This window comes from Manis pentadactyla, chromosome 16 (genome assembly GCF_030020395.1).
Source record: "Manis pentadactyla isolate mManPen7 chromosome 16, mManPen7.hap1, whole genome shotgun sequence".
Lineage (NCBI taxonomy): Eukaryota > Metazoa > Chordata > Mammalia > Pholidota > Manidae > Manis > Manis pentadactyla.
This window is the reverse complement of record NC_080034.1, coordinates 70,670,650-70,692,834: the sequence shown is the minus strand read 5'-3', so window position 1 is coordinate 70,692,834 and position 22,185 is coordinate 70,670,650. Positions and strand designations below refer to the sequence as shown.

Below are 22,185 nucleotides of genomic sequence, written 5' to 3'. Positions count from 1 at the left end.
CATATTGTTTTCCAATTTTTGAATATTGTGGCTTTGTAGTAGAGCTTGAAGTTGGGGAGTGAGATCCCCCCCACTTTATACTTCCTTCTCAGGATTGCCTTGGCTATTTTGGGTCTTTGGTGTTCCCATATGAAGGTTTGAACTATTCGTTGCAGTTCATTGAAGAATGTTGTTGGTAATTTGATAGGGTTTGCAACAAGTCTGCTTATTGGTGTGGACATGATGGCCATTTTGGCGATATTAATTCTTCCTAGCCAGGAGCATGGGATGAGTTTCCATTTGCTAGTGTCCTCTTTAATTTCTCTTAAGAGAGTCTTATAGTTTTCAGGGTATAGGACTTTCACTTCCTTGGTTCGGTTTATTCCTAGGTATTTTATTCTTTTTGATACAGTTGTGAATGGAATTGTTTTCCTGATTTCTCTATTAGTTCATTGTTAGTGTATAGGAAAGCCACAGATTTCTGTGTGTTAATTTTGTATCCTGCAAGTTTGCTGTATTCCGATATCTGTTCTAGTAGTTTTTGAGTGGAGTCTTTATGGTTTTTTATGTACAATATCATGTCATCTGCATATAGTGACAGATTAACCTCTTCTTTACCAGTTTGAATTTCTTGTATTTCTTTGTTTTCTCTAACTCCCGTGCCTAGGACCTCCAGTATTATGTTGAATAACAGTGGGGAGGTTGGGCATCCCTGTTTTGTTCATGGTCTCAGAGGAAAAGCTTTCAGCTTCTTGCTATTCAGTATGATGTTGGCTGTGGTCTTATCATATATGGCCATTATGTTGAAGTACTTGCCCTGTATACCGATTTTACTGAGAGTTTTTATCATGAATGGATGTTGAGTTTTGTCCAATGCTTTCTCAGGATCTATGGAAATGGTCATGTGGTTTTTGTCCTTCTTGTTTATGTGTTGGATGATGTTGGTGGATTTTCGAATGTTGTACCATCCTTGCATCCCTGGGATGAGTCCCACTTGGTCATGGTGTTTGATCCTTTTGATGTATTTTTAAATTTGGTTTGCTAATATGTTTTTGAGTATTTTTGTATCTATGTTCATCAGGGATACTGGTCTGTAATTTTCTTTTTTGGTGGGGTCTTTGCCTGGTTTTGGTATTAGGGTGATGTTGGCTTCATAGAATGAGTTTGGGAGTATTCTCTCCTCTTCTATTTTTTGGAAAACTTTAAGGAGAATGGGTATTATGTCTTCTCTGTATGTGTGATAAAATTCTGAGGAAAATCCATCTCTCCCTGGGGTTTTGTTCCTGGGTAGTTGATTACCACTTCAATTTCTTTGCTGGTAATTGGTTTGTTTAGATTTTGTGTTTCTTCCTTGGTCAGTCTTGGACGGTTGTATTTTTCTAAGAAGTTGTCCATTTCTTCTAGGTTTTCCAGCTTGTTATCATATAGGTTTTCATAGTGTTCTCTAATAATTCTTTGTATTTCTGTGGGGTCTGTCGTGAGTTTTTCTTTCTCATTTCTGATTCTGTTGATGTGTGTTGATTCTGTTTTTCTCTTAATAAGTCTTGCTAGAGCCTTATCTAGTTTGTTTATTTTTTCAAAGAACCAGCTCTTGGTTTCATTGATTTTTTTTTTCTATTTTATTCTTCTCAATTTTATTTATTTGTTCATTGATCTTTATTATGTTCCTCCAGCTGACTTTAGGCCTCATTTGTTCTTTTTCCAATTTCGATAATTGTGACATTAGACTATTCATTTGGGATTGTTCTTCCTTCTTTACATATGCCTGGATTGCTATGTGCTTTTCTCTTAGGACTGCTTTTGCTGCGTCCCTCAGAAGTTGGAGCTTTGTGCTGTTGTTGTCATTTGTTTCCATATATTGCTTGATCTCTATATTAATATGGTCGTTGATCTATTGATTATTTAGGAGCATGTTGTTAAGCCTCCATGTGTTTGTGGGCCTTTTTGCTTTCTTTGTACAATTTAGTTCTAATTTTATTCCTTTGTGGTCTGAAAAGTTGGTTGGTAGAATTTCAATCTTTTGGAATTTACTGAGGCTCTTCTTGTGGCCTAGTATTTGGTCTATTCTGGAGAATGTTCCACGAGCACTTGAGAAGAATGTGTATCCTGTTGCTCTTGTATGTAGAGTTCTATAGATGTCTATTAGTTCCGTCTGTTCTAGTGTGTTCTTCATTGCCTCTGTGTCCTTCCTTATTTTCTGTCTAGTGGATCTGTCCTTTGAAGTGAATGGTGTGTTGACATCTCCCAAAATGAAAGCATTGCATTCTATTTCCTCCTTTTAGTTTTGTTGGTATTTGTTTCACATATGCTGGTGTGCTGTGTTGGGTGCATATATATTTATAATGGTTATATCCTCTTGTTGCACTGACCCCTTTATCATTATGTAATGCCCTTCTTTATCTCTTGTGACTTTCTTTGTTTTTAAGTCTATTTTGTCTGCTACTAGTACTGCCACACCGGCTTTTGTCTCCCTTTTGTTTGCATGGAATATCATTTTCCATCCCTTGACTTTTTGTCACTGCATGTCTTTGGGTTTGAAGTGGGTCTCTTTTAAGCAGCCAATAGATGGGTCTTGCTTTTTTATCCATTGTATTATTCTGCATCTTTTGATTGGTGCATTCAGTTTATTTACATTTACGGTGATTATTGAAGGATACGTAGTTATTGGCATTGCAGGCTTTAGATTTGTGGTTACCAAAGGTTCAAGGTTAGGTTCTTTAGTATCTTACTGCCTAACTTGACTTGCTTATTGAGCAATTGTAGACACTGTCTGGTGATTCTTTATTTCTCTCCTTTCTTATTCTCCCTCCTCCATTCTTTATAAATTGGGTGTTTTATTCTCTGCTCTTTTGTGTTTCCTTTAACTGCCTTTGTGTGTAGTTGATTCTATTTTTTGCCTTTAGTTAGAATTTGGTCTGTCTGCTTTCTTTGCTGTGATTTTATTTTCTCCAGTGACATCTGTTTAGCCTTGGTAGTGCTGCCATCTAGAGCTGTCCGTCTACAATTCCCTGTAAAGGTGGTTTGTGGGAGTTAAATTCCCTCATCTTCTGCTTGTCTGGGAATTGTTTACTCCCTCCTTCATATTAAATGATAAACGTGCTGGATATAGTATTCCTGGTTGAAGGCCCTTCTGTTTCATTGCATTAAATATATCATGCCATTCTCTTCTGGCCTGTAAAGTTTCTGCTCAGAAGTCTGATGATAGCCTGATGGGTTTTTCCTCATAGGTGGCCTTTTTCCTCTCTCTAGCAGCCTTTAAAACTCTATCCTCATCCTTGATCTTTGCCATTTTAATTATTATGTGTCTTGGTGCTGTCCTCTTTGGAGTTCTGTGTGCTCTGTGGTCTGAGGAACTATTTCCTCCCCCATTTCTGGGAAGGTTTCAGCAATTATTTCTTCAAGGACACTTTCTATCCCTTTTTCTCTCTCTTCTTCTTCTGGTACCCCTATAATGCGAAGACTGTTCCGTTTGGTTTGGCCACGCAGTTCTCTTGATATTCTTTCATTCCTGGACATCCTTTTATCTCTCTCTGCATCAACTTCTCTGCGTTCCTGTTCTCTGATTTCTATTCCATTAAAGGCTTCTTGCACCTCATCCAGTCTGCTCTTAAGTCCTTCCAGAGATTGTTTTATTTCTGTAATCTCCCTCTGGACTTCATACCTTAGCTCTTGCATATTTCTCTGAAGATCCATAAGCATGGTTATGACCTTTATTTTGAATTATTTTTCAGGGAGATTGGTTACGTCTATCTCCCGAGGTTCCTTCTCAGGGGAGGATGTCTGCATTAGTCTGGTCTGCATCAAATTCTTCTGTCTTTTCATGGCGATAGAGGTAGTTCTGGGGAGCTGGTGTGTATGTCGCTGGGAGGTCGTCCCTTCTTGCTGGTTTGTGGCCTTCCTCTCCTGGGAGAACGGCGACCCCTAGCGGCTTGTGCTGGGCAGCTGCACGCATACTGGGTTTCTTATTCTTGCCCGGAGGTTGTGGAGGAATCTCTGCCCTGCTTCCATGGGAGAGGCCGGCCTCAGACTACTGTTCTGCTATGGCGGAGCCACGTCAGAGTTGAAATTGGAGGGACGCTGTTTGTCACCGTGAGGGGCCTCCGAGTAGCACTGCCACCCAGGGGTTCGGGGCGCCCCGAGTTACCCGGTATTCCCAGTAACTGGGCTGATTACACCGGGGTGTTTCCTACAGTTTGAGGCTCCTGTCCCTTTAAGACTTTCAAAAAGCACTCGCTTTTCTTTGTCCCTGGGGCTCCGGCTGTGGGGGCAGCTCGCAGGTTTTACTGTCCCGTTTCTCTAGCATCCAGCTCGCCACTCGCTGTGTGTCTGCTCTCCTAGTGCTTATGGCTGGGGCTGGGAATTTAGCAGTCCTGGGCTCCCTCTCCCTCCCTGCTGTGACTCCTCTCCTCCCGCTAGGAGCTGGGGTAAGAGACGCTCGTGTCCTGCCGAGCTGCGGCTTGTATCTTACCCCCTTCGGAGGCACTGTGTTCTCACAGGTGTGGATGTTGCCTGGCTGTTGTCCTGTATCTTCTGGTCTCACTTTTAGGGATAGTTGTATTTGTTGTATTTTCAAAAATATATAGGGTTTTTTGAGGAGATTTCCACCGCTCTATTCACGCCGCCATCTTGGCTCCTTCCCCTGCACTGATTTATAAATAATGTTTATCTCTGCTATTGCTAATGAAAGCACTACCAAGTATATATATGTACATCCGTATAAATCACTCAGACTAAAACAACAGCTCTACACTGGGTGAGTTAAGCCCAAGGTTCTATACCTATTTCTGTGCTTAAGAGATTAATGAATGGCTTTTGTAGACATGATTAAAGATTAAATTCAGAGAACACTTTGGTCTCAAGTTCTAATCTAAATAAATATTTCAAATGCGGATCAAATGCAGTGTTCTCTACAACTTGGAAATAAAAGAAAATATACACTTGTATTTTTATTTTTGTGAGCTATAATCAAAACCTAGGTTCACAATGAGCAAAGTCATAGAAAGTGATCAGTCTTCTAAAATCACAGCAGAAATTCCAGAAATCTCATTATCCTACAGTGGATCCCTGCAGGAAATCAATAACATCAATGCAAAAAACGAAATAAAAATGTATTAAAGTATTGCTTCAAAAGGTACAACTAGCATCTGGAAGTAGGGGTGGGTATGGTAATATTTGGTAGTATAGAATGTGTTGGCTCTGAAAATCCTAGGACAGCTGCAATTTACAAGTAGGGCAATTTAGGTGTATTTTTTTAAAACTGTATCCTCATCAGTGCCAATTTAGGACTTTCAAAGGGATTTATGTATGTGAAATTGTTAACGATGTGCTTATAACATATGGAGTGATTTTTTAAAATGAGAATGTAAGGTTAACAAAATTTAGATTGCTGAATTCAAACAATAACTAGTACATTACATTTAGATAATTTGAGCACCACTTATAAGTTACTACAAATTATTTCTGTATTTGGCTTACTGTAGTTATTGAAAGTAATGTAATTTATCACGTTATGGCAATTGTTAATACTTCGTACAATCGTGATGTACTGTGCACTTTTTAAAACTTCTTAAATATAATTGTGACAGTGAGAAAAAGAGCAAGTGCCTCCCCTATTTTATGCAAGAGTAGTTCTATTTGTCCAAGTTCATGCAATGAGTGACAGTAACTCAGGACCAGCCTTAGGGGTCCTGATTTCCTGATAGACTGTTTTATCCTACTTGTCTGTCCAATATTTATTTCCAAATGAGTATTACTTGTACTTGCAAATATTTATAAAGACTTGAGTTTAACCAGCTTGGTTTATGTTGTTTTTATATACTTATTTAGCATTTGTATTTTAAAATTGTTTTGAGACATTTTATAAAGTCATTCCAATTTAAGACAGGTGGCATATATATAATGTTAAAGTAAATAATTAAAATTTATATCCAGCATGGGTAAAATTTGGTAAATCTGTACTTATATCTTTAATTATTTGATTCCACTTAAATACCTTCCTCCTAGATATTTAGCTTATTATCTAAAATTGTCATAATTTTTCCTACAGGAAAGAATTAAGAGAATACAACAAATGAGAATGGAAAAAGGTCTTCGAGCCCAGCAAATTCTGGAGGTAGAATTCTTAAATTTGATATGATTAAAGTAATATAGTCATGTATTTTAAAGTCTGAAAAATGAAAATTTTATCAGTCTGTTCTCTCACTCATACAAATTAACATGTCCATCACAAATTATCTGTAAACATAATGTATAGAATAAGGACCTCTCTGAACCTTACTTAGCAAGTTTATCTAATCCTAATAGTAAAAATCCAGGAAATAAGTAAAGGAAAAAAAAGAAAGGGGAAACCTCTCAATGGCCAATATAGTCATAAAGATCATACGCTAAAATTCATGTTCTTTACTTTTCACAACGTCATTAAGTCTTATAGTCATACCTGCTTTTCATTTAGAAATGAAACATGACAAAAGTAGGAGTGTTCAATGTGGAAACAGTTTAACCAGCTTTGTTTTCTGAGTTCGGACAGAACTGGGCTGACAGAATAGGGCTCAAGGACATGCTGGCAACAGCAAAAGGAATAGCTGCAAGACAGCAAGGGAAAATAGGATAAACAGAAACTCCAAAGCCTAGCAACAGTCTGTAATCTGGTAGTTAAAAAGGAAGCAATTTTCAACACCTCAATGGCCCAAAGGCATTTCTGTTATCAAACTGTGTATAGTAACTGATGTCAAGAATAACTGCTCAAGTCTTCAAGAAAAAGCCAAATTATGTTAAGTGTACTGTGTCTATCTGAGCTGTACGTGTATATGTCTCAAAATTATCCAAAGTACTTTTGTCCAAAACGAGCTTTTTAATGTTGAAAATTATTATAATCCAAACCCTTAGCTGTTCAGGAAACTGTTGCCATAAAAATTGGCTTATTCCCTGAGCAATACGGTTAGCTGAGGTTTTCACAGTTGCAGGTTTTTTCCTTCTAAAACCATGTACACATATTCCCTTACCCATTTCAAATTAATTTTAAAACCCTCCAAATTGAAAATATTAAAGTACATTGGCAATTACTACTAGATAATTATGAAGCTACTAGATAATGAGTAAGATTATAAAGCTCAAATTTGATAGCATGAGCTTGATATTCATAATGTGCTTCATTAAAGGTTATGTTTCTATTATATTCGGGAAAAAACCTTGAATTTAACCACCGTACGTTAAATAGAGTTAATGTTATTTAAGTAATGGATTTATCTCAAATTTTAAGTATTACAAACGAAACTTCAAGTAAAGTAGACACGGGCATTTTTAAATGCTACTTATTTGTCCTTTAACCTTTATTGTTAAAATCGATCCCGTTTTTGTAAAGTTTCTACAGTGATCATGATTTACTTTCAAAAATCAGAAAAAGCAAAAAATGCCATAACATCATTTTTTTCTGTGATTAAGTTTTAAGGTAAAGTAACACTCAAATTATTTCAGACTTTTTACAGAGTTTGAAGAAAAAAACCTGACATTCTCTTACGAATTTAAGAATTTTTTTGTATATCTTAATTGTAATCTATACGTTACAAATGAAATCAGTATGTTAAACGTAACAAACTGAGGGGAAATCTGTAATTGTCTACATACACGTTACATACTGTTTGAACCTTGCGAGGCATGGAGCTCCGTTTCCAAGTCTAAGGTCATATTCAGGTTGTGGTGGTGCTGTTGCATGACTTTGCGACCTATTTTATATGCACAGGCTAAGAGGATAAAGAAGGAAGAAGCTGCAAAAGCCAAATTATTGGAGGCTGAGAAACGAAAACAGGTAAATGTAGAGGACAGTCAGAGTTTTTAGTTTTTTAATTTATTTTGTTATCCTTAATCCACTATGACATGAAGAACTTTGTTTACTAGGCTCCCCCCTTCACCAAGTTCCCCCCACAAACCCTATTACAGTCAGTGTCATCAGCGTAGTAAGATGTTGTAGAATCACTACGTGTCTTCTCTGCGTAGCACAGCCCTCCCCATGCCCCCACCGCACATTATACATGGTAAACGTAAGGCCCCCTTTCTGTTTGCCTGCCCTCATCCCTCCCTTCCCACCCATCCTCCCCAGTTCCTTTCCCTTTGGTAGCTGTGAGTCCATTCATGGGTTCTGTGGTTGTGCTGCTGTTTTGTTCCCTCAGTTTTTCTTTGTTCTTATACTCCACATACGAGTGAAATCATTTGGGACTTGTCTTTTTCTGCCTGGCTTATTTCACTGAGCATAGTACCCTCTAGATCCATCCATGTTCTTGCAAATGATAGGATTAATTTTGTTCTTATGGCTGAATAATACTCCACTGTGTGTATGTACCACCTCTTCTTTATCCATTCATCTACTGATGGACACTTAGGTTGCTTCCATTTCTCGGCTATTGTAAATGGTGCTGCGATAAACATAGAGGTGCATCTGTCTTTTTCAAACTGGGCTGCTGCATTCTTAGGGTAAATTCCCAGAAGTGGAATTCCTGGTTCAAATGTTATGTCTATTTTGAGCTTTCTGAGAAACCTCCATACTGCTTTCCACAATGGTTGAACTAATTTACATTCCCCCTAGCAATGTAGGAGGGTTCCTCTTTCTCCACAACCTCGCCAACATTTCTTGTTGTTTGTCTTTTGGATGGTGGCGATCCTTACTGGTGTGAGGTGATATCTCATTGTGGTTTTAGTTTGCATTTCTCTGATGACTAGCGATGTGCAGCATCTTTTCATGTGTCTGTTGGCCATCTGAATTTCTTTGGAGAACTGTCTGTTCAGCTCCTTTGCACATTTTTAAATAGGATTATTCGCTTTTTGTTTGTTGAGGTGCACGAGCTCTTTATATATGTTGGATGTCAACCCTTTATCAGATCTGTCATTCATGCATATATTCCATACTGCAGGGTTCCTCTTTTTCTAACGAAGGTGTCCTTTGCTGTACATATGCTTTCCAGCTTGATATAGTCCCACTTGTTCATTTTTGCTTTTGTTTCCCTTGCCCTGAGAGATACTAGGAATTCGCTCATGTTTATGTCCAAAAGAGTTTTCCCGATGTTTTTATCCAAGAGGTTTTTGGTTTTATGACTTACATTCAGGTCTTTGATCCATTTTGATTCAGCATGTTATTTTTTTTTTAAGTAAACGCTGCGATGGTATACCAGTATCAATTATATTAAAAATAAAAACTCAAAATGACTATATGAAATAATGTTTAGCACAGATAAATGTATATAATGTGTGCTTTTATTGTATGTTTATATTTGTTTCTTTATATATGGGTTTTTTGTGATGTCTTTAGCTCTTTAAGTAGCAGACCCCCAACTCAGAAGTGCAAACTGTTGGATAATGCTTTGTACTGTGTGGTGTTTCTCTCGATCAGAATGATCTCCCTAAAGCTACTTTGTGTTGTTTATAAGTTTCAAATGGCATCTGAAATCTGATTATGTCCTTGGATTATAACTTTCTCTTTGTTTCAATATTAAAAAGTGAAGCCTATAGAAACAAAAGCCTAACGTTATCAGTTATTTACCAATAATAAAAAGAGTTACCATTAATTACCGGGATGTTGTTTGAGGGTCTTTTGAGGGGTTAAAATTTGGTTTCATGACTGTGATTTCAGATACTTAAAAATTCCTAAATATAACTTGAGTATTATTAACAAAGGTGTTTATCTCTGCTTTTGGATACAAGGTTTGTGTATAGATGAAAATTGAAAACATCAATTATGTTTGTCCACGATATAAAATGTAAAAAGTAGAGAAAAAGACTGGCTATTGAATATTTTCAATGACTACTAGTACAGATGTTAACGTATCTTTATTTTTGTGGCATTTGTAGAATTAATCATTAATTCATGCTTAAATAAGTTTTATATGCTAAAGCACACCAAATATGTCCGTTAGAGTCAGATGATAATTACTATAGTCAGAAATAAAAACAATATTTAGATCAGTTGGTGAGGAATGTTGAAATGATACAGACATGAGAGTCAGGGAAAAGGATAAAAATCCCTCAAAACTGTGCCTGGCAAATTGTACAGCTGAGAATTGAAAAGGTGCATTAAGAAATGGGTGAATAAATTAGTTCTTCTGACCACTCTAAGTTCACAGTAACGTGAGAGACATTAAACAGATAATTGTCCCAGAGTTCAATAAATGCTATGTTATGTGGGAGCCAAAAAAGAAATATTACAGTGCCTGAAGTAGTTGTGGGAAGAGTAAAAAAAAAAAAAAAGGCATATGTGTTGAGGAGGAGGAGCTGTGAATTCTAAGCAGGGCGGGGATGACATACACTAAGGTACAGCCTGATGACTGAGTTAGGGCCCTTGGGGTGAGGAAGACAAGGGGCAGAGGGAGTCAGTTTTAACCTTGTATGTACACCTGTCTTAGCTTTGTTGCTGCTTCTCCTCTTTCTCCTCCTCCTCCTCCATCTTCAGCAGCATCATCACATCATCATCCAAGCAGTGCCTCAAACTGTCACGCAGACTTTTCCCAACCCAGCTGTGTCAGTGTCACTAGGGCCTGGCGAATGCACCGAGAGTAAGACGTGAGACTGACCTTGTGGGGGCCTAGGTTGTGACTGTCTATATATGCCATTTGAAACTGGTTCTTTGAGTCATCTTACACGAGAACCACAGGATTTGCATTAGTCCTATACAGTTCATTAAAATTCAGTAAATAAATTAGTGACTAATTTGACTAATAAATTAAAATAGTGGATAAGTTCACTAAATTCACTGAATTTAGAGACGCCATGTTTCCCTTGAAGTATCTTTATTAGTAAACAAAAATGGATGCCTGTCACCAAGTTTTAAAGATCCTACTATTTTCAAAGATTTCTTGGAAATCTCCGTTTTATCCTAAAAATTGACCACACTCTTACCTTCTGTTCCATATTATAGGTATGGTTTTTTAATTGGAAAAAGTACTGCATATCACTAGTTAAAAATGATGCCCAAGAATACACATGCACACACACACAGAACACACAGCTGGCCTTGGAACAATGTGACATTAAGGAAACAACTCTGCCTATAACACCTGACTCCCCAGAAACTTAACTACTTATAATAGCCTACCATTGACTGGGAAGCCTTACTGATAACATAAGCAGATCATCAACCATATTTTTTATGTTGTATGTATTGTACGCTGTATTCTCACAATAAAGCTAGAGAAAAGAAAATGTTTTTTCAAATTGTTGCAGATCTCAAAAAAGTTACCAGTGTGTGTATTTTTTTTAAACCTGCATATAAGTGGACCCATGCAGTTCAAGCCTGTGCTGATTAAGGATCAACTGCACAAAAATATATACAGTCATAAGATTATTTTGAAAATCAAAGAGTGACAATACTGAAAAGCAAAATAAGTTATTTCTATGCAGTCCTAAGTCCGTCGCTTAAACCTGCTTGGACAGTTCTGTTCATGGACATAACACAGATCACTTTTTAAATTTTAACTAATGGCTTTTCAAACATAATAATGGTTAAAGAGACTATGTGGGCATGGTTTTCTTTTTAAGGAAAAAGAACGGTCGAAGCAAGAAAAACGTGATGAGAAACGATTAAAGAAAGAGCTTAAACTAGAGCAACGAAGATTAGAATTAGAAATTGCAAAAGAACTAAAGAAGCCTAATGAAGACATGTGCTTAGCAGACCAAAAGGTAAGTTATCATGTAAACCATTTCCTTAATAAGTTTAATTTTTCCTGTGTTCTCACCTCATTCGTCTGCCCGAGCTGCCAGTACGAAGGCTTTCACTTTCAGCTGAGCAGTGGATTTCCAAGTCTAGGTCAGTGTGCTTCTCCTGATGGCCACCAATAAGTCTATTGACCTCCTGCGCTGGAAATGGAAGTTCTAAATATATAAGTGGTGGAGTGCTGCCAATCTTTTTCATTGAAATAAAAACACTGTACAAATGTACAAGGGGGAATGATAAAAGTAGATAAGATTTCTGTTTCATTTGGTCCTTCCTATATGTTTAGATACAGAAAGATCTGCCTTCTCCTCAAACCCCCTTAGATATTTAAATAAATCAGGATTTATAATCTGTAACCTCCTTCAGTGCTTTAGACTTGTTAGCTAACTTCATTGAGTATGTTGACTACTTTCCAGGCACTGTGCTAAGTGTTTTTTACGTATGAATTCTCCCATTTAACCCTCACCACAATCCTGTTGAAGAGGTATTTATGCCCATTTACAAGTGAGAAACTTTGACACAAAGAGGTGAAGGAACTTGCCCAAGATGACACAACTCATAAGTGGCACCTTGGATCCAAACTCCAATTTGTTAAACTCCAGGGTCCATACTGTTTATCACCTTGAAAGCCAAGAAATGTGTCCAGTGAGAGGACCTCATGTGTTTTCTCTCCTGTTGTTTTCACAGATGTTGCTAAAATACGTAAAAGTAGAAATTTGGAAAGAGCGTGATAATCATGTTAACTGGCATAATTTATATACTTATCAGAAGAAATCAATTATGTTTGGCTATAGTTAAGATGGTATTTGTAGAAAATTGTCAATAATACATATTTCTGTAATACTGTCAATAATAGTATAATTAGTCAATAGGATCTATATTATATGCCATGTTCATCTGATAATACAAAGAGTGATTGTCTCTTTTCAGCTTTTTCTAAAGCACTTAAAGCAAAAATATCCTAGTGGGGATTTAGTTATAATAATATTCTTACTTAGCACAAATGCTTTTAACTACAAATAAAAGTATAAACACTAGTTTTAGTAAAACTGCATGTTTAAATTTTCCTATGTCCAGAGAGGGTACATAGGTTAGTTGACACATTTAGTAGGCTCACAGTGAGCAATTTTTGAAAAATCCTAAAAGATCTCTATTTTCTTGAATTTGTTATTTCTGTTTAAATCCACATGCAGTAAATCAAATATAGAAGTCCATTTTAAGCCTTTTGATAGCTTTGTTATATAAATTTTTTAAATCACATGGTATGTGTATGATATGGTTCAAGAAAAAAGATTCAGACTTAGATGGTTTTCAAATGGAACCTGTAAGGTTTGTGTGCTATCAGATATTATCCGCAGTTCTGTTTCCACACAGTATCACTAGAGAAGGTCCTTGGTTAGTTGTTTCAGTAAGTGCAGGGTGGAGGAACATTGTTTAACAAAGACCAGTGAAATAGAAATATGTAAAAGTTCTTTTTTTTCTAATCAAAATTTGAAATACTATTATTAAGTCTCATTCATGGCCTTATTGCCTTATTTACTTCTTAAATATTCATGACAACTGGTACTACAGTTTTGTCATTAAAATGTTACTATGTGAGCACATTTGAGAAGTAGCAAAAGAAGCTGCTTTCTAATGGGAGTATTGAAATTCAATATTAGTGTTTTGCTACAAGCCTAGAGACTGTTAGTTGCAGTGTAACTGGGTTCTTGATAGGATCATGGGTTCTGGTCATGTGGACCAAATAGTTTATCTGCATTAATTAGCCAAAGATGGTACCATTCTCCCATCGGCCCATAGATACACGGTAGTTTCTGAGCAACCAAACAAGCATGAATTATTAATCAGTCTCCATCATTAGAAGAAATTAGTACACGTGCCCTACTTAGTATGTCCATGGCCAAGTACTTTTGAAATGCTTATTTCTTCTGTTGCTCCAGTTATGGAACCCATGTTCTATCAATATGTTAATTAAAATTTGTGTTCTTTTTTCAGAATTCTGAGTTCGTATTGAGTTCCACTAAAACTTATTGATGGTTGCTTGGTTTCAAAATCCCGTGCTTAGTACTATGGGGTTGCAGAAATGCCCTCAGGGAATCCACAGTCTAGACGGAAAACCACTGGCAGAATTCAAGAGCGAAGAAAGACGGCAACTTGTTCTATTTCAGAAAATCTGAAGTCATAGCCGTTTTAGTTAATTAGTTTTTTATTTTATTTTATTTTTCAGCCTTTGCCAGAGTTGCCTCGTATTCCAGGACTTGTCCTCTCTGGAAGTACATTTTCAAACTGTCTCATTGTGGTGCAGTTCTTACGAGTCTTCGGTAAAGCTTTAGGCTTTAATGGGAATACTGATGTTCCAGACCTGAGTATTCTTCAAGAGGGATTGCTGAATCTAGGGGACAGCATGGCTGAGGTACAAGACCTGCTTGTGAGGCTCCTGTCAGCTGCTGTGTGTGATCCAGGTCTAATTACAGGATACAAGGTAAAAAAACAAAATACAAAAAATGATTTTAATTTGTACCCTCAGTGCACTGATAACTGGCTTTAGCATATTAGCAGAAGAGTGTATACACTGATCTAGTTTTTTCCGCATCTCACAAAGTTAAGTGTAGATTTGCTTTGAGTTGCAAATGGTCCACATCTAGGAAAACCTGGTTCATAAAGCCTACAGAATGTAGATATTCCCAGATTACTCTTATTTTTCTCCAGCTTTTGGCCAAAACCAAGTGACTTAAGGAAAGTGATATTCAGCAAAAGAGAATTTATAAATCATAAAGAATTAAAATTTATGTATGCCTTCTGAAATTATGCTGTGTGCTCTCAATCACTGTGAACAATTGAGGCGAATGGCAGCACCTCTAAGATCAGCATGTTAAGACTCTGTACCTCTCAGTGGATACTCTAGAAATTCAAATGGATCATAATTCCAGCTAAGATACACATTTCAGTCAGCTTTGCTGTAGATAATATGATGGAGAGAGAAGTTTCCAGGTGCACCAGTTGCTTGTTCTTCCATTTTCCTATTTAGGATACCAGACAATAAAGTCCATGACACTCTAGAGCTGGAAAACACAACAGTAGTGCCCCTGGGCCTCCCGCAACCAGTACTGATAGAACGCCTAGATAAAGCCTTAGAAAGCTTGAGATAGTTTCTATAGTCAAAGAAGGTATGATATCTACTCATGAGTTCACATACTCTCCTTCCTGCCTGTTAACCAAGGGTCTAAAGAAGGAATAGAAAGACGCAAGTACTCAAATACCTGTCTATCATCTGTTGTCTATTTTTATCTTTACTTCATTTCAAGTGTGAATTAAGCCCTTTTCAGTAATACATAGATAATATAATAAAAACATTTAAAAATCTTAATTGTTTTTATGTTCTGTACGGTTAGGATCAATACTGACAAAAATGCCAAACTTTTATAGGCCGAAACAGCTCTTGGAGAACATTTGCTGAATGTTGGTATGAATCGAGACAATGTTTCCGAGATCTTGCAGATCTTTATGGAGGCCCGTTGTGGACAGACTGAGCTCACCGAAAGCCTGAGGACCAAGGCTTTTCAGGCCCACACTCCGGCCCAGAAAGCCTCGGCGCTGGCCTTCCTGATCAGTGAGCTGGCGTGCAGCAGGAGGGTGGTGAGGTGAGCCCGTGCCTAGACTTCTCTGGCGCTTCCTTCCTGTTCTCAATTTGTCTAATCGAAATAATTTATATGACAAAGTAACACAAATTACCCATGCAAAATCCAAAGTTTACAGAGTAGCACAAAGAAAACAAAATTACACTTAACCTCACCATTCAGAGATGACTACTACTACTACTACTATTTTAATGTATTTACTGCAGTCTGTTGAAAAGAAAATTTGGATCTTACTGCATGTTCTTTGCTACCATTTTGTTTACTTAATAATTCTGTTAATTATTCATATAAGGAAACATAAAAATAGTTTTTTCTTACCATGGCACCAGAAGGTAGCACCTTTGCAAGAATCCGGAATTTTTTCTTTCTTTGACATCTTTCAGTGATAAATAACTACGTGATTTTCCTTCATAGCCATTAATAGAATTATCCAGCTTTTTATTTTATTATGTGCTAATAACAATTTAATATTAGTTTATTGATGTATTGTACTTTTTAAAAGCTTACATTTAAGAGTCAAAGTAGATTTTGCACTCTAGTATTTCAAGTTTTGGTGAACATATCCATATTCATCTTGTTCTTTCTATTCATTATTTTACATATTTTAATTATCGTTACTTTTACTTCTTTTCCTTTCTAGGAAAAGGATCAATCTGTATATTTCAGAGCCATGCATTTCTACCATTGGTGGACATACTAAGTCTTCTGTATATCTCTTAGCTGTGATACTGTATTGATATAATTTTTCACTTGTTTTCGCTACTCATTGACATCACTTTTAGTTAGCAAGAAATGGCAACAGTTTACTCACCATGTTAACATATTGCATAATGGATTAATTTCTGTCTTCTAATAAACTTTTGCATTGACAGTGAAATTGACAAGAACACTGATTATATGTCAAACTTGAGGAGAGATAAATGGATGGTAGAAGGTAAACTCCGCAAGTAAGTCCTGTTTTATTAAAGTTAGTATACTGTTTCCCATTGTACAAATTCCCCAGTAAAACATAAATTCCAAACACAGAATTTAAAGTTTATTATGTGTAAGAAATAAAAAAAGGTAAAGCTTAATTAAGATGAATTAAGAAATTAATAAAACCTAGGATGAGAGTCTGCAATGGACAAAAGTTGTAATTAGAGTCATTGAACATCTTATGCTTCAGACTTAGAAAAAAGTCAGTTTACATTTTTGCTTCCAAAGAAGTCAAGCAATCACGTTTTCTAAGATTGTTGTTGGCTATCAAGTTAGTTTTGTCATAAGTAGAATCTGTTTAGAACTGCCACTTTTAAAAATTGCTTTCTAATTAAAGTTTGCTTTCATAGAGTCTAAAATGTCCAAATGTATTCAGAATTAAAGCTTAATTAGTTTCCCGCCAGGAAATATAATGCTGAAATTACTCAATTTCTATGTAAGAGGAGATTTCTTTGTATAATTTGAACAGAAATTTTTTCAGTCTGAAAGCATGGGATCAGGAATTATCATTGGTCATTGCTAGAGTTAATTTTTTCAGCTAAGTTTTATTTTTAAAATATATTCTAATTCCAGAGAGATCCAGAATAATTCTTAAAAGTCAATATATTCTGTAATTTCTGGAAACATATTTCTTAAATTTCTTTAATTCTAATTTTATTGCCATTGACTTAATACTCACCGTAAGGCATTTTTGCTTAAAACTCACGTTATTTTCTCTAGAAAGTATGAAGAGAAGGTTTTCTTGTACATCCTAATTTTGTTACATTTTAAAGGCTCCGAATCATTTATGCTAAGAAAGCAGGCAAGAGAGACACTTCAGGTGGCATCGATCTTGGAGAAGAGCAGCACGCGTCGGCCACCCCCACAGCAGGATACAAGCGAAGAAGGAAGGGCGGCGACAGTGACGCTGATGGCAACGAGGAGGAGGAGGAGGAGGAAGACAAGGAAGACAGAAAAGGAAAGAAAACTGATGTCTGTGAAGATGAGGTAATCAAGTTTAGGTAGATTTTATTACTTGACAAAGATAACATAACATACTGAAAACAGAATTTGGGGGTCAGGTGGATTTGGGTTTGAATTCCATTTTGACACTTACTTGCCTCAGTTTCTTCATCTGAAAACTGAATATTTATAACAATCACCTCGTAAAGTTTTTTGTGATGGTTTAATAATTGCCCACACATGGGATGGGCTTACACTGAATAAACAAAGGCAAGTTTTTCTTTTTATAGAACATATTGAGAGTTCTTCAAAGAACCATGTAGATTCTTAATTTCAGTTATCCTCTTTCATTCTGGTAAAATCCTAGCTTATATGTGTACAATACTTCATGCCTTGAAAGTATTGTCACATTTAGTGAAACTGATGTATTTCTCAAGCATCATCAGTTTATTATGTGCCTCGCTCTGGGCACTTTTGATCCAAGATGAGTAAGGTACCGAAAGTCCTTTCTCAACTTGCAGTCTCATTGAGGAAGATTTGCCGTAAGAAAATGTAATGTACTACATGTTAACTGCTTTGCCGGTGGTATCTACTCTGTGCTAGGCAGGCGGAAAGGAAGGGCATTGAACCTTTATGAGGAATAGGTCCTCAACGAAGGCTTTCTTGGCCCACTGGCTGAGGCTAAAAGGTGGGCTGAATGTTAACCTGGGGAAGAACCCGTAGAGAAGTGCTCGGGCAAAAAGCACAGCATAAACGGACGTAGGAATCTGAAACCACGATGCGCCTTAAGTGACTGACAAGTGCTTCATTGTTATTAGAGAGCCTCCTAGCAACAACTGTGAACTAGGATTTACACTTTTTTGGTAGGAGGAAGCCATTGCTTCCTCTTTGTAAGTGACAGAATGACAGAGTCACACTTGCTTTTTTTAGTGGCTCCCTATGGCAGCTCCATGGAAAATAGAAGTAGATTTGGGGTAGGGCAAGATCAGAGGTGGGAAGGTCGGTCAGGAGATGTTGCAAGAGTTTAATGAGTTGTAGGGTCCCAAACGAGCCCGATGGTAGTTGGGAAGAAGGAGGAAACGATTTCAGTAAATACTTAGGGAGAAGAATGAGTAGTATTTGAACTGGTAGGTTGATGGAAGGGTAGGATTGATGCCCGACCATCTGGTTTGGGAGGCTGCGTGGTATTCTTGCCATTAACTGAGTTAGAGAAATCAGGAGGAACAGAATAAATAGATGATAGAGGAGGAGGGGAGTGCAGATCAGATAGTGGAAGACAAGAAACGATGGTGGGTTCATTTTGGACATGTTACGGTTGAGGTGCCTTTGCAGCAGTTCTGCAGTAAGTTGGATATAAGAATCTGAAGCCTAAAGATGAGTTCAGTCATGAACATATAGATCTGGAAGTTATTCACACAGACAGTAGTTTAAAATCATGAGGTGGGTGATTTCTGTACAGGGGGTTTGGTTTAGGGAACAGAGCAGTAGACTGAAGTTGGAACCCCAGGGGATGTCAATATTTCAGAAGATCCCGTAGGGCTTCTTGTTGAAGAAGGAGCAGTCGTAGAGGTAGGAGGTGTCTGTAATGGTTCAAGGATCTCTGAGGCCATCACCAGAGTCAGTGACTCACTAGGAAGACACACATCAGAATCAGAGAGAAAAGGCGTGTGAGCCACAGCCCAGAGGAAACCAGACCCACACTGTTAAGAGTCTTTTCCCAGTGGAGTCACACAGGATGGGCTTAAGTCTCCTAGGAATGAGTTATGACAAGTATAAAACTCCCAGGAGAAAGACAGGTGTTCAGTATACAGCCCATTGTTAGCCCAGTTGGGTTCCAGTGAGCCAGTCTATCAGCGTGGGAGGAAACCCTGTGAAATCCAAGTTCCCAGACACCAGCCAGGGACCAGCCTTGTACGCGGGCCTTTCAAATAGAGCAGTCAGACCTGCAATGTCAGCTCTTTTCTACCCATGTAGTAGTAGCAAAAATCAAGAAAACTGAACATTTCAAAGGAGGGAGTGATAAACAATGTTAACGTAGCAGGAGTCTAGTGTGATGAGGATCGAAAGTGTCTGTGGGATCGGGCAAGGCAGAGGTCACTGGGGACCAGTGGCAGCACAGTCGTTAGTCGGGTCAGAGCAGGAGCCGGGTGGCGAAGGATCGAGCACCGTAGAAGGTGAGGAGGTGAGATGACTTCTGTAAGCATTGTGCCTCAGAGGAAAAGGTGGTTCCTAAAGGGGACAGACAACCAAGGGTTACTCAGATGTGAAAGGCTAAATATGATTTCGGGTTGAAGGGAGTCAGTAAGAGAGGGGGTTGAAGATATAAAGAAAATAATCAATGGGGCAAGGTAGATAAACTCTACTAAAATTTGTTACTACTTATTTAAATATCATTAATGTCTCTTAACCACATATATCATTTAAAGTGACTTTTTAATTGAATTATAGTTAGATTATAGGGTTTCATTGAGTAAAATCCTGGCAAATGTATATGTTGTTAATGTGAGAAAACAGTTTAAAAACTTTTTAAGATAATAATTTTAGGACCTAACAAGTCAAAATAACATTTCTTTTAAGTGATTTTAGAGTTATCTGTTATGATGAAGAACTGGTAGCCACTTATCAATTGCCTTAAAAAATTTAACTATTTAATGAGCCCAATGATAGGATAGATACATTATTCCTCAAAAAGTAGGTTTAGATTCTTGATTAAAGTTTGGGGAGAGTGCCAGGAATTAAAACTCCCTAGAAGATGCATTTCAGGGAGCCTTTCCGTTGAGACCCGTGTGATCGCTCTCTGTTAGAAGGTCCTGCCCTTGACTAAGTCCATCCCCCTTTGTCTCAAAGATGATTCCCTCTTCTCCACACTCCTCATTCCTTCAGCACATGGAGTCTGTATACCTAAACCTTAGAATTGTGTTGAAACCTACGTGAGCTCTAACTTCACAAGTTGGCCTGGTAACAGGTTATGTGGATGATCGAACTTTGACACATAGGGACATACAGTGGCCTCTCTTTTGGTTGGGAAATCATGGAGAACCACGGCAGAGATGAGTTCTTTGTGCTTAGTCTCCTTGCCTTTCTCTCTGACCTTTTAAGTTCTACACATCTCTTAAAATTATAAGGACTATTAGTCAAAACTCCTTTGCTTTAAACAAACCTTAGTAGACACTTTACTTCCTTTTCATCTTAGGGAGAGTCTTAGAAACAGCACTAAGTTTATTTGACTGATACATAGTTACTTTGATGTCTTTTGCAAGTATTTTTTATTACTGTTGCTTGAATTGTATTTTTGTGTAAGCATATTATCAAACATTTGCCCTGCGAGTCAAAAGATCACTTTAGAACCATACAGACATGTAATTATGTAATTATCTATTTGAGGGTCATTGGGCCTGTTCTCTTTTAAGACTTCTTTCCTGAAGTAGAAATTGTGTTACTGTTAGCACAAACAGTATGCCTAAATGCCTCTGTAACTTGCTCCCCTAAACTGGATGAGAAGTAGATAAACGATAGCTTATACTAAAGCTTCTTTCCATTTCCTTTTGTTGGGGAGATAACTACTCATCCAGAAATACCTGCTCATGAGTGGTTGGTGGCAGTGTGGCTTTTTAAAAATGCTTCTAGAAAATGAGCACCGGAAACAAATTTTACTTTTTTAAACCTAAGAGGTACCTGCATTTTCTAGATACAATTTTCAGAAAGAGGGAAAGTAACCAGTTTGCACACTGTGTGCCTGGAAGTTTGCTGGTTACTTTCAGATCTGTTCTCCTCGGCCCTCACAGATGCCCCCATGTTACAGGAAATGTTGTTATCAATCTACAGGTAAGGAAATAGTCTTAGAAGAGTTAAGTAGTTTGCCCATAGGAAGTAGCGTGGCTACGATACAAAGAAAAGACATGTGCCTTTTACTTTATGCTTTCCCTCTAAAACATATAATTTGGTGGTTGTTTTCCTATATTCATTTTCTAGAATGAAAAATTTCATGTAATCACCAGTAAAGTACCACTTACGAAATTAGTATTATATATCGTAGGGATTATTTTTCTTATAAAAGCTCAATGTGTTCAAAATATAACTTACCTTCTTTGCCCTAAAAATGACTCCAGTGAGTCACTGGTACCAAATGAATGGTACCAGTAGTTTTGCAGTCTCCCAGATTTAAACTCTTACCATAATTTACTACTTCCTTTGTCTCCCTCACCCCTCTCTGCCTCATACCCATGAGTGGCCATGACTTAACATTTCTAATTAGGTAATACTCTCTTACGTCCATTTGCTTTTCTCCGTTTCTGTTTCTTTTACCTATGTAAGTCCCACATTCTCCGTCCCTCTTGAGTCACTGCAGTGGAATACTAACCAGATTTGACAATGTTCATCCTTTCCCTGCTCCAGGCCATCTTAGGACTATTGCCGTATTATCTTTGTAAGCGTAGTTCTCACGTTTAACCTCCCTCAAAGGATCACGTTATTGACCATGGTCAAGCATTTATAGCTCTAGATCGTTTAACCCTGAACTCATCCTTGCCTCATCTCCTGTCTTACCTCTTCGTGTACCTTTCATGTCAAGATACATCAGACTCTTTCTGGAATGCCCTGCGCTTTCTCTGATTGATCGAATCCGAACCATTCTTCGGTAGCTAATTAAGACACAACTTCTTCCATGTAGCCTCTCTCGGTAAAGATTCCCACTAAAAGTAATCTCACCCTCTCCTGAACTCCATGACTCTTAAATCTCTACCTCTTTTGGGGTCCCTATGGCTTCCTCTGTGTAGTGGTTTTTATTTCCATAGTGTGATGTGCATGTGTCTCCCTACCAGATTATTAGTTTACAAAGAACCAAGAGCTGAGGCTTACTCATTCCCATAGGGCCTATCCTAGTGCTTTGCATAAAGGAGGCCTTCATTAAATACCCACAGATTGATTGAATAAATCTTAAAACTTTAAATGATACTG

At 37.5% G+C, this 22,185-nt stretch overlaps 1 protein-coding gene across 1 annotated transcript in view; it reads left to right on the top strand.

Moving 5' to 3' along the window:
- The window catches only part of LOC130681271 (bromodomain adjacent to zinc finger domain protein 2B-like), a 106,142-nt gene that overhangs the window by 61,897 nt on the left and 22,060 nt on the right, over positions 1-22,185 (top strand). Inside the window, exons 7-13 of the mRNA XM_057493908.1 lie at positions 6,029-6,091; positions 7,718-7,783; positions 11,500-11,640; positions 13,902-14,156; positions 15,101-15,315; positions 16,185-16,259; positions 17,061-17,274. Of these exons, the coding sequence (XP_057349891.1) occupies positions 6,029-6,091; positions 7,718-7,783; positions 11,500-11,640; positions 13,902-14,156; positions 15,101-15,315; positions 16,185-16,259; positions 17,061-17,274 (1,029 nt within the window). The remainder of the gene's footprint in view (positions 1-6,028; positions 6,092-7,717; positions 7,784-11,499; positions 11,641-13,901; positions 14,157-15,100; positions 15,316-16,184; positions 16,260-17,060; positions 17,275-22,185) is intronic.